General features: G+C 54.2%; 1 protein-coding gene across 1 annotated transcript in view; it reads left to right on the plus strand.

Annotated features, from left to right (window-relative positions):
- The window catches only part of CHD5 (chromodomain helicase DNA binding protein 5), an 82,233-nt gene that overhangs the window by 65,920 nt on the left and 4,684 nt on the right, over positions 1-11,629 (plus strand). The window contains 8 exon segments of the mRNA XM_033228610.1: positions 2,520-2,609; positions 3,236-3,373; positions 3,638-3,746; positions 4,996-5,128; positions 5,534-5,729; positions 11,030-11,193; positions 11,300-11,414; positions 11,521-11,574. Coding sequence (XP_033084501.1) covers positions 2,520-2,609; positions 3,236-3,373; positions 3,638-3,746; positions 4,996-5,128; positions 5,534-5,729; positions 11,030-11,193; positions 11,300-11,414; positions 11,521-11,528 — 953 coding nt within the window. The 3' untranslated portion in view covers positions 11,529-11,574.

Below are 11,629 nucleotides of genomic sequence, written 5' to 3' on the forward strand. Positions count from 1 at the left end.
AGTTTTTGTTTATCTTGTGTGTGATTCACTGTGATTCTTAAAGCTGAATATTTATGTCCTGCATCAATTGTGGGAAAACTCTCAGTCATTCTCTCTTTGAATATTTTCTTTGTCCTCATTATATTTATTTTCTCCCTCTGGAATTCCTATTACTCATTGATTGGTTCATTCATCCGACAAATGTGTATATATACACATGCATATATATATAGAGAGAGACCCTGCTGAGTGTCAGATGCTGTCCCAGGCACTGGGGACACAAGCAATGAACCAAAACAGCTGAAAGCTTCATTCCATGGAGTTTATATTCCAGTGGGGAACACAGGCAATCAACAATAAACAGAAATACATGTTGTTCAACCACAGACTCCAAATGCTATGAAGAAGAAAGCAGAGTACAAGGTTAGCAAAAGATGGGTGCTGATAAATTTTCATATCTCTTGCTTCTTCTTTGTTATCTATTTCTCTGCCAGGCTTTTTGAGTCATCCTCAGATCCAGCTTCCATGTATATTTTCTTTGCACAGCTGTGTTTTAAAGCCTTCCCGTTTTTATTATTTTGCATGGCTGTGTCACAAATTACTGCAAACGTAGTGGCTTAAAGCAGCACTCACCATGAGCTCACAGTTGTGTGGGTCCGACGCGTGGTGTGGTGTAACTGGGTGTTCTGCTCAAGATGTCACAAGGTTCAGGACATCAAAGTATCGAGTCGGTTGAGTTCTGGTCTGGAGGCCCTGGGGAAAAGTCCACATCCATGCTCACTCTTTGTTGTTGGCAGATTTCAGTTCCTTGAGGCTGGAGGACTGAGGTCCCATTTCCTTGCTGGCTGTCAGCTGGGTCCATTTTCAGCATCTGGAAGCCACCACATTCCTGCCATGTAGCCTAGTCTGTCTTCAAGCCAGCAATGGTGAACAGAAACCCTCCCATGCTTCGAATCTCTGACTTCCTTTTCTGTGACCAGCCAGAGAAAAGGGCTCGTGTGGTCGGGTTAGGCCTACTCAGGTCATCTCCCTGTTTTAAGGTCACCTGTGCCACAAAACGGAACCTGCTCTGGGGGGTCGAATCCATCCTCTTCACCTTCCAGGGGATTTTGCAGGGCGTGGACACCAAGGGCCGCAAGTCTTGGAGCACATCTTAGAATTCTGCAATCAAAATGTTAATGATTGTGGTATTTCCTTTCCTTGGTTTTTTTTTTTTTTGAAATGGAGTCTCTCTCTGTCACCCAGGCTGGAGTGCAGTGGTGCAATCTTGGCTCACTATAGCCTCTGCTTCCCGGATTCAACTGATTCTCCTGCCTCAGCCTCCCGAGTAGCTGGGATTACAGGCACCTACCACCATGCCTGGCTAATTTTTGTATTTTTAGTAGAGACAGGATTTCACCATGTTGTTCAGGCTGGTCTCAAACTCCTGACCTCAAGTGATCCACCCACATTTCTAGAAATTTTATCTGTTTTTTTTTTCTAGTTTTGAGGGAGTCTTACTCTTTCCCTGTGGATTCTCTTCCTTCTTTTTCTTTTTTCTCTGTCTTTGGTCACTCTAGACATACTTATTTTAGAGCAAGCTTTTTCAGCCTGTGTGGCCTGTGTTCCACATGTGGCCCAGGATGGCTTTGAATGCGGATCAACACGAATTCGTAAACTTTCTTAAAACATTTTGAGTCTTTTTTTGTGAGATATATGTATGTGTGTATGTGTATGTATATATGTTATATATATATTAGCTCATCAGCTGTCGTCAGTGTTTAGTGTATTATGTGTGGCCCAAGACGGTTCTTCCAGTGTGGACCAGGGAAGCCAAAAGATTGGACACCCCTGTTGGAGAGTCTCTGACATTGTCCTGTTACCCTGGGTGCTTGTCTGCTTCCCGTGTGTCGGCTGGTGGGGATCATTGTTTTCTGGGTTTGGGTTGGGTGCGTCCTCATCAGGGACCAGGTGCTTGTCTGCTTCCTGTGTGTCAGCTGGTGGGGATCATTGTTTTCTGGGTTTGGGTTGGGTGCGTCCTCATCAGGGACCAGGTGCTTGTCTGCTTCCTGTGTGTTGGCTGGTGGGGATCATTGTTTTCTGGGTTTGGGTTGGGTGCGTCCTCATCAGGGACCAGGTGCTTGTCTGCTTCCCGTGTGTCGGCTGGTGGGGATCATTGTTTTCTGGGTTTGGGTCGGGTGCGTCCTCATCAGGGACTGTGATTTTTAACTGCAGGAGCTCCCTGTCCTCTGAGGGGTGGAAGTGTCCCTTCCCTTTTATTTCTGGAGGCTCAGGCCGGGAGGTTTTATGGGCAGTCTCCCTCTGGGAGCAGCTTTGTGATGCTGCCTCTGCCTCGGGTGGTCCAGTTCAGATCCCACACCCATGAGGATGAGTGGCGTTAGCGACTGCACCTGGCCGAGGAGAGCTCTTTTTGGTGGCACCTGTTGGACTCTGCAGAACGTATTGATGGATAGGGTTCTATGGGTGGAAAGCCACCAGCCCAGAGTCCTCTCTGCTTTCTGGGACCCCACCCCACGCTGCGAACCCTCTTTTTCTTGCAGAGGAGGTGCTTCCTGAGAAGGAGAAGATCCTGGACAAGCTGGAGCTGAGCTTGATCCACAGCAGAGGGGACGGTTCTGAACTCAGGCCAGGTCTGGGGCTCTTCTGTGTTCTCCACCTGTGCCCCATGGTCCCTTGAGGGTGCCCTCTGGACCCTATTCAGCCTCCCACAGTCTCCCAGACACCGTCCCCTTGGCCCCAGGCCTGATTGGAGCTGGCAGCTGGGAGCCTGGATTCACCAGCTCCTCACAGCCAGGGCTGGGGACAGACTCTCTGTTCCTCTCTCCTGAGCCCTGCTGTGCCCCAGCCGCTGAGTGAGAGGAGAGCTGGTCATAGAGCCTGGCCTGGGGGATTTGGGGCTCACTTGGAAGCTTTGCATACCTCTAGGCATTGGAATGTTGTGGAACAGTTGTCCTCAGATCAGCCCCCTCAGGCAGCTCTGTGTCTTTGAATGTGAGCTGTACTTTTCACAGCGCTCTCCTGTCCTGCTCCCGGTGGTCGTGATGTGGTCGGGGAGGAGCACTAGGGCCTGGAGCTAAGCCTCCCTGCCCAGGACAAAGAGAGGGACCGCCGGCTTGTTTGAGACCCTTCTGGGCAGCGTGCCCCCTGAGGACAAGGGGATGTATTCTGCTTGCTCCTGGGTCCCCAGTGCTTGGCAGAGAGAGGCCCCTGGGCACTGTTTTTGGATGGATGAAAGAATGTGATCTGTCCCCGGCAGATGACACCAAGGCTGAGGAGAAGGAGCCCATTGAAACACAGCAAAATGGTGACAAAGAGGAAGATGACGAGGGGAAGAAGGAGGACAAGAAGGGGAAATTCAAGTTCATGTTCAACATCGCAGATGGGGGCTTCACAGGTATTGGTGTTGGGGGAAGGGCAGAGAGCTGAGGCTTCCTGACTGTGGGTCCCAGGAGTCTAGATAAAGTTACCCAGTGGTAATTTTATACTAGAGTGTGACTGGTTGATAGAAGTCCATTGTATAACCTTTCTTAGCAGCACTGGAACACTGGACCTCTGGGGGTGGAGGCAGTGGCAAGTGGGGAGGGAGTGGCTCTCCAAGGCTGCCTGTGTGTGAAAGCTGGGGCACTTCTCATCCTGCTGACCTTGGCTCGTTTCCCAGAGTTGCACACGTTGTGGCAGAACGAGGAGCGGGCTGCTGTGTCCTCGGGGAAAATCTACGACATCTGGCACCGGCGCCACGACTACTGGCTGCTGGCGGGCATCGTGACGTATCCTTGGCCAGGCTGGGCTGGGCAGGCACCTGCCTGTTCTTCTGTGGACCTTGGGGAGAGCCCTCTGAGGGCTCTGGGGAAGCCTTCCTTGCTCTTCAATCTTCAATCAAACCTCAATCTTCCTGGTTTCTGGCGGTGGCTAGAAATCCTTGGCATTGCTGCGTCGCCCGCTCCCCACCGCTGTCATCACAGCTTCTTCCTTGTGTGTCTGTCTGGGTCCACGTTTCCCTCTTTTTTTTTTTTTTTTTTGAGATAGAGTTTCACTCTGTCGCCCAGGCTGGAGTGCAGTGGCTTGATCTCGGCTCATTGCAACTGCCGCCTCCCGTGTTCAAGTGATTCTCCTGCCTCAGCCTCCTGAGTAGCTGGGATTACAGGCGCCCACCACACCCAGCTAATTTTTGTGTTTTTAATAGAGACAGGGTTTCACCATGTTGGCCAGGCTGGTCTCGAACTCCTGACCTCAAGTGATCCGCCTGCCTCAGCCCCCCAAAGTGCTGAGATGACAGGTGTGAGCCACCGTGCCCAGCCTTTTTCTTTTTTTTGAGATGGAGTCTCGCTCTGTGGCCCAGGCTGGAGTGCAGTGGTGCGATCTCAGCTCACTGCAACCTCTGCCTCCCGGGTTCAAGTGATTCTTCTGCCTCAGCCTCCTGAGTCGCTGGGACTACAGGCATGTGCCACCACGCCTGGCTAGTTTTTGTAATTTTAGTAGAGACGGAGTTTCGCCATGTTGGCCAGGCTGGTCTCGAGCTCCTAGCCTCAAGGCCTCGGCCTCCCAAAGGGCTGGGATTACAGGCGTGAGCCACCACGCCTGGCCCCAGATTCTCCTCTTACATGCATACCAGTCATTGAATTGAGGGCACACCCTAATGCAGTGTGACCCTTTCTTCATTACATCTGCAAGTACCCTGTTTCCAAAAAAGGTTCCCATTCACAGGTGCTGGGGGCAGGACTTAAACTTATGCACCCCAGGTTGTTGGGGTGAGGAGTTAACCCTCTGAAGCCCCAGGGCTGTGTCTGGTGAACCCAGGGCATCTGTCAGTGTCTGCTGATACTGTCACATTTGTGTCATCAATATGTTCATCGTGTAGCCTGGCTTAAGGACTTGCCTGAGAGCATACAGCCAGGATGCCGATCTCAGGGCTGGCCCCTCCCTCTGCCTGAGCTGCCTCCCCCTGCCTGAGCTGCCTCCCCCTATGGCCCCACCTCTTCTAATGGCCAGGTTTGCCCTTAACGGTGCCCCACCCAGGCACGGCTACGCCCGCTGGCAGGACATCCAGAATGACCCGCGGTACATGATCCTCAACGAGCCCTTCAAGTCTGAGATCCACAAGGGCAACTACCTGGAGATGAAGAACAAGTTCCTGGCCCGCAGGTTTAAGGTCAGTCTTCTGAAGGGCCAGGGGCTGCAGGGGTGGGGAGGGACGGGTATCAGGAGGGCCCTCCCAAAGGCAAAGGAATTAAAGAACAGCAACCCCTCCCCATGTACCTGGGTCATGCGGCCATGAAGCAGTCAGTAAGTCCATCAACTAACAATGGTGGATCCTTGCTCTGGCCCTGGCCCCACTGGGGAGTATCTGCCACCTTGGGGTGATGAGGTACAGAGAACCCAGCTTGGTGACAGCTCCAAGGGTTGGCCACCACCAGGCCAGGATGGGCGGCAGATGGCAGTACGTCTCCTTTCCCTCCTTTCTGCCGGGAGCCTTGGCCTGGGGCGGGCGTTGGTGGAGGACGGAGGGTAGCCATTCACGGGGAGGGGCTGGGCTTACGCTGCCCTCTACCCCCAGCTGCTGGAGCAGGCGCTGGTCATTGAGGAGCAGCTCCGGAGGGCCGCGTACCTGAACATGACCCAGGACCCCAACCACCCCGCCATGGCCCTCAACGCCCGCCTGGCTGAAGTGGAGTGCCTTGCCGAGAGCCACCAGCACCTGTCCAAGGAGTCCCTTGCTGGGAACAAGCCTGCCAATGCCGTCCTGCACAAGGGTGAGCGAGCCCTGCCCCCGCGGTGTGCGCCCCTCAACCTTCCTCCTGCCCAGCCAGTGCTCTTGGCTGTAGATGAGGGCGCTGATGGGGTAGGGGCTGGGGACAGATGTCAGCCCAGAGGGTGGTGGACTTCTGGACCAAGATGGGACAGTCCTGTCATCAGACCCCTCATCTCCCCTGGAGGGAAACTGAGGCTACTTGCTTCTCCAGCCTGTTTCTCAAGCCTACTCTGTGCAGGCCCTGACCTGGGCTAGTGACACACAAAACCACGAAACTGTAAAGGCTTCTGAGTCCTGACAGCGCGCCTTAAATGCGTTGTGTCTTTAGCCCGGGCCATACCCATCAGCCTGGAGCCTTCTCGTTGGCCCTGTGTGGGAGGGGAAGTCGTTCGCCCAAGATCTCCCACGATTCAGACCTTTGGTGCTGGCTGCACATCTCTGCCTGTGGTCACGGAGCACAATTCTGCCTTCGGGGCTCCCAGCTGACTGGGGGAGGGAGTGGCCCTGTGGTGAGAGTTGCTGGACCCATCCCCGTGCCTTGCAGCCCTCCTTGGTGTACTCCCACCCTGTGCCTAGCAGGGCCTGGGGCCTCCCTGAGGACTCTTAGGAGGGAAGCTTCTGGCTGGCTCATCTGCAGCCGTGGGCCCCTGCCCAGCCCAGAGGGGCTCCTGGGAGGAGTTCTTTGGAAGCTTCTGCTGTGTCCCCTACTTGGCAACGCTGCTTGGCAGCTTGGGAGGGCCTGGTGCAGAGCACCTCCTGGTGCCCGGTTCTGGGCGAGTGCAGTCATACACCCTTGCAAATAAGACCCAGCTCTCGGGCTGCCTCCCCTGGCATAGCTCTTCATCCCTCATCCTTCCATCATCCCTCCATCCCTCCATGCCTCTGTCCTTCCATCCCTCCATCTCTCCATTCCTCTGTTCTTTCACCCCTCCATCCCTCATCCTTCCATCATCCCTCCATCCCTCCATGCCTTTGTCCTTCCACACCTCCATCCTTCCATCCCTCCATCATTCCTCCATGCCTCCGTCCTTCCATCCCTCCATCTCTCCATTCCTCTGTTCTTTCACCCCTCCATCCCTCATCCTTCCATCATCCCTCATCCCTCCATTCCTCTATTCTTTCACCCCTCCATCCCTCATCCCTCCATCATCCCTCATCCCTCCATCCTTCCACACCTCCATCCTTCCATCCCTCCATCATTCCTCCATGCCTCCGTCCTTCCATCCCTCCATCTCTCCATTCCTCTGTTCTTTCACCCCTCCATCCCTCATCCTTCCATCATCCCTCATCCCTCCATTCCTCTATTCTTTCACCCCTCCATCCCTCATCCCTCCATCATCCCTCATCCCTCCATCCTTCCACACCTCCATCCTTCCATCCCTCCATCATTCCTCCATGCCTCCGTCCTTCCATCCCTCCATCTCTCCATTCCTCTGTTCTTTCACCCCTCCATCCCTCATCCTTCCATCATCCCTCCATCCCTCCATGCCTCTGTCCTTCCACCCCTCCATCCCTCCATTCCTCTGTTCTTTCACCCGTCCATCCCTCATCCTTCCATCATCCCTCATCCCTCCATTCCTCTATTCTTTCACCCCTCCATCCCTCATCCCTCCATCATCCCTCATCCCTCCATCCTTCCACACCTCCATCCTTCCATCCCTCCATCATTCCTCCATGCCTCCGTCCTTCCATCCCTCCATCTCTCCATCATTCCTCTGTTCCTTCATCATCCCTCCATTCTTCCATCCTTCCACTCCTTCATCCTTCTATCCCTCCATCGTCCCTCCATGTCTCTGTCCTTCCATCCTTCCATCCCTCCATCCCTCTATCCTTCCACTCCACTCCTCCATCCCTCCATCCCTCTATCCTTCCACTCCACTCCTCCATCCCTCATCCCTCCATCATCCCTCATCCCTCCATCCTTCTACCCCTCCATCCCTCCATCCTTCCATTATCCCTTCATCATACCTCCATTCCTTCATCCCTCCATCTCTCCATCATCCCTTCATCATTGCTCCATTCCTCCATCATCCTTCCATTTTCCCTCCATTCCTCCATCTTTCCACCCCATCCCTCCATCTCTCCATCATCTTCCCATCCTTCCCTCTCTCCATTTCTCCACCCCTCATCCCTCCATCATTCCTCCATCCCTCCATCATCCCTCCATCCCTCCTTCATCCCTCCATCCTTCCATTCCTCTGCCCTCTGTTATCCCTTCATCATCCCTTCATCCCTTCATCCCTCCATCTTTTCATCTCTCCATCATCACTCCATCCCTCCATCATCCTTCCATATCTCTCCATCCCTCCATCCTTCCACCCCTTCATCTGTCCATCTCTCCATCATCACTCCATCTCTCCACCCCTCCAACCCTCCATCATCCCTCATCCTTCCATCCCTCCATCATTCCTCATCCCTCCATCATCCCTTCATCATCCCTCCATCTTCCCTCCATCCCTCCATCCCTCATCCCTCCATCTCTCCACCCCTCCAACCCTCCATCATCCCTCCATTATCCCTCCATCATCCCTCATCCTCTATTATCCCTCCATCATCCCTCCATTCCTCCATCTTCCTTTCATCCCTCCGTCTCCCTCCATTATCCCTCCATCCCTCCTTCATCCCTCCATCCCTCATCATCCCTCCATCCCTCTGTTATTCCTCCATCCCTTTATCTCTCCATCATCTTTCATCATCCCTCCATTATCCCTCTATCATCCCTCTATCATCCCTTCATTCTTCCATCATCCCTCCATCTCTCCATCATCCTTCATCATCCCTCATCCCTCTATTATCCCTCCATCATCCCTTCATCCTTCTATCATCACTTCATCATCCCTACATCCTTTTATCTCTCCATCATCCTTCATCATCCCTCCATCCCTCCATCCCTCCATCCTCCCTCCATCCCTCCACCCCTCCATCATCCCTCCATCTCTCCATCATTCCATCTCTCCATCATCACTCCATCCCTCCATCTTTTCATCTCTCCATCATCTTCCATTTTCCCTCCATCATCCCTCCATCTCTCCACCCCTCCATCCCTCCATCATCCCTCCATCCCTCCATCATCCCTCCATCCCTCCATCATCCTCCATCTCTCCATCATTCCTCTATCTCTCCATCATTCCTTCATTATCCCTCCATCCCTCCATCATCCCTCCATCTCTCCACCCTTCCATCCCACCATCATCCCGTCATCTCTCCATCATCCCTCCATCATCCTCCATCTCTCCATCATCACTCCATCCCTCCATCATCCCTGTATGATCTCTCCATCCCTCCATCCTTCCACCCCTCCATCCCTCATCCTTCCATCCCTCCATCATCCCTCCATCCCTCCATCTTCCCTCCATCCCTCCGTCTTCCCTCATTATCCCTCCATTATTCCTCCTTTATCTCTACATTATCCCTCCATCCCTCCATCCTTCCACCTCTCATTCATCCATCCTTCCACCCCTCAATACCTCCATCATCCTTCCATCTCTCCATCATTCCTCCATCCCTCCATCTTCCTTCCATTCCTCCATCTTCCCTCCATTATCCCTCCATCATCCTCCATCCCTCCACCCCTCCACCCCTCCATCCCTCCATCCCTCCATCTCTCACCCTTCCATCCCTCCATCCCTCCACCCCTCCATTCCCATCCCTCCATCCCTCCATCCTTCCATCCTCCATCATTCCTCCATCCCTCCATCATCCCTGTATATCTCCATGTCTCCACCATCCCTCCATCATCCCTCCATCATCCCTCCATCACCCATCCCTCCACTATCCCTTCATCCCTCCATCCTTATATCTCTCCATCATCCCTCCATTCCTCCATCTTCCTTTCATCCCTCCGTCTTCCCTCCATTATCCCTCCATCCTTCCAACCCTCCATCCCTCCATCATCCCTCCATCCCTCTGTTATTCCTCCATCCCTTTATCTCTCCATCATCTTTCATCATCCCTCCATTATCCCTCTATCATCCCTCTATCATCCCTTCATTCTTCCATCATCCCTCCATCTCTCCATCATCCCTTCATCCCTCCATCCCTCATCCTCTATTATCCCTCCATCATCCCTCCATCATCCTTCATCATCCCTTCATCATCCCTTCATCCCTTCATCCCTCCATCTCTCACCCTTCCATCCCTCCATCCCTCCATCTCTCCATCCCTCCATCCCTCCACCCCTCCATCATCCCTCCATCCCTCCATCATTCTCCATCTCTCCATCATTCCATCTCTCCATCATTTCTTCATTATCCCTCCATCCCTCCATCTTCCCTCCATCATCCCTCCATCTCTCCACCCCTCATCCCTCCATCATCCCTCCATCCCTCCATCATCCCTCCATCCCTCCATCATCCTCCATCTCTCCATCATTCCTCTATCTCTCCATCATTCCTTCATTATCCCTCCATCCCTCCATCATCCCTCCATCTCTCCACCCTTCCATCCCACCATCATCCCGTCATCTCTCCATCATCCCTTCATTATCCCTCCATCATTACTCCATCTTCCCTCCATCATCCCTGTATGATCTCTCCATCCCTCCATCCTTCCACCTCTCCATCCTTCCATCCTTCCATCCCTCCATCATCCCTCCATCCCTCCATCTTCCCTCCATCCCTCCGTCTTCCCTCCATTATCCCTCCATTATTCCTCCTTTATCTCTACATTATCCCTCCATCCCTCCATCCTTCCACCTCTCCATTCATCCATCCTTCCACCCCTCAATACCTCCATCATCCTTCCATCTCTCCATCATTCCTCCATCCCTCCATCTTCCTTCCATTCCTCCATCTTCCCTCCATTATCCCTCCATCATCCCTCCATCCCTCCACCCCTCCACCCCTCCATCCCTCCATCCCTCCATCTCTCCACCCTTCCATCCCTCCATCCTCCACCCCTCCATTCCTCCATCCCTCCATCCCTCCACCCTTCCATCCCTCCATCCCTCCATCCCTCCACCCTTCCATCCCTCCATCCTTCCACCCCTCCATTCATCCATCCTTCCACCCCTCCATTCCTCCATCATCCTTCTATCTCTCCATCATTCCTCCATCCCTCCATCTTCCTTCCATTCCTCCGTCTTCCCTCCATTATCCCTCCATCATCCCTCCATCTTTCCATCCCTCCATCCCTCCATCCCTCCACTCCTCCATCTTTCCATCCCTCCATCCCTCCATCCCTCCACCCTTCCACCCCTCCATTTCTCCATCCCTCCACCCTTCCATTCCTCCATCCTTCCACCCCTCCATCCCTTCACCCCTCCATCCCTCCATGCTGCCATCCCTCTGCCTCCCACCACAGTCCTGAACCAGCTGGAGGAGCTGCTGAGCGACATGAAGGCGGACGTGACCCGGCTGCCATCCATGCTGTCCCGCATCCCCCCGGTGGCCGCCCGGCTGCAGATGTCGGAGCGCAGCATCCTGAGCCGCCTGACCAACCGCGCCGGGGACCCCACCATCCAGCAGGTCAGGCTCGGCCTGTGTGCCCCGGCCCGAGCCCCCTGGCGTGCCCCTGGGTGGAGGCTGGGTGGGGGGCCTGAGACCACCTGTGAAGCTGAGTCCTTGCCTCCAGGGCGCTTTCGGCTCCTCCCAGATGTACAGCAACAGCTTTGGGCCCAACTTCCGGGGCCCTGGACCGGGAGGGATTGTCAACTACAACCAGATGCCCCTGGGGCCCTATGTGACCGGTAGGTGGCCGTCCGCTCCGGGCAGCATGCACACGGGTGCCCGCCGGGCCCGGCCTGCCTGCTGCTGCCGACGCCAGGCAAGCCCGGTCTCCTCTTTTTTTGACAGATATCTAGCCGTCCCCGAGACTTCCCTGTGTTGCAGCGCTCTTTTCCAGCTGAGGTGAGGGCTGCTGGGTGCTGCTCTTCATCCCCGCCACCCCACTGCTGGCAAGTCA

This window comes from Trachypithecus francoisi, unplaced genomic scaffold (genome assembly GCF_009764315.1).
Source record: "Trachypithecus francoisi isolate TF-2019V2 unplaced genomic scaffold, Tfra_2.0 Lachesis_group12, whole genome shotgun sequence".
NCBI lineage: Eukaryota > Metazoa > Chordata > Mammalia > Primates > Cercopithecidae > Trachypithecus > Trachypithecus francoisi.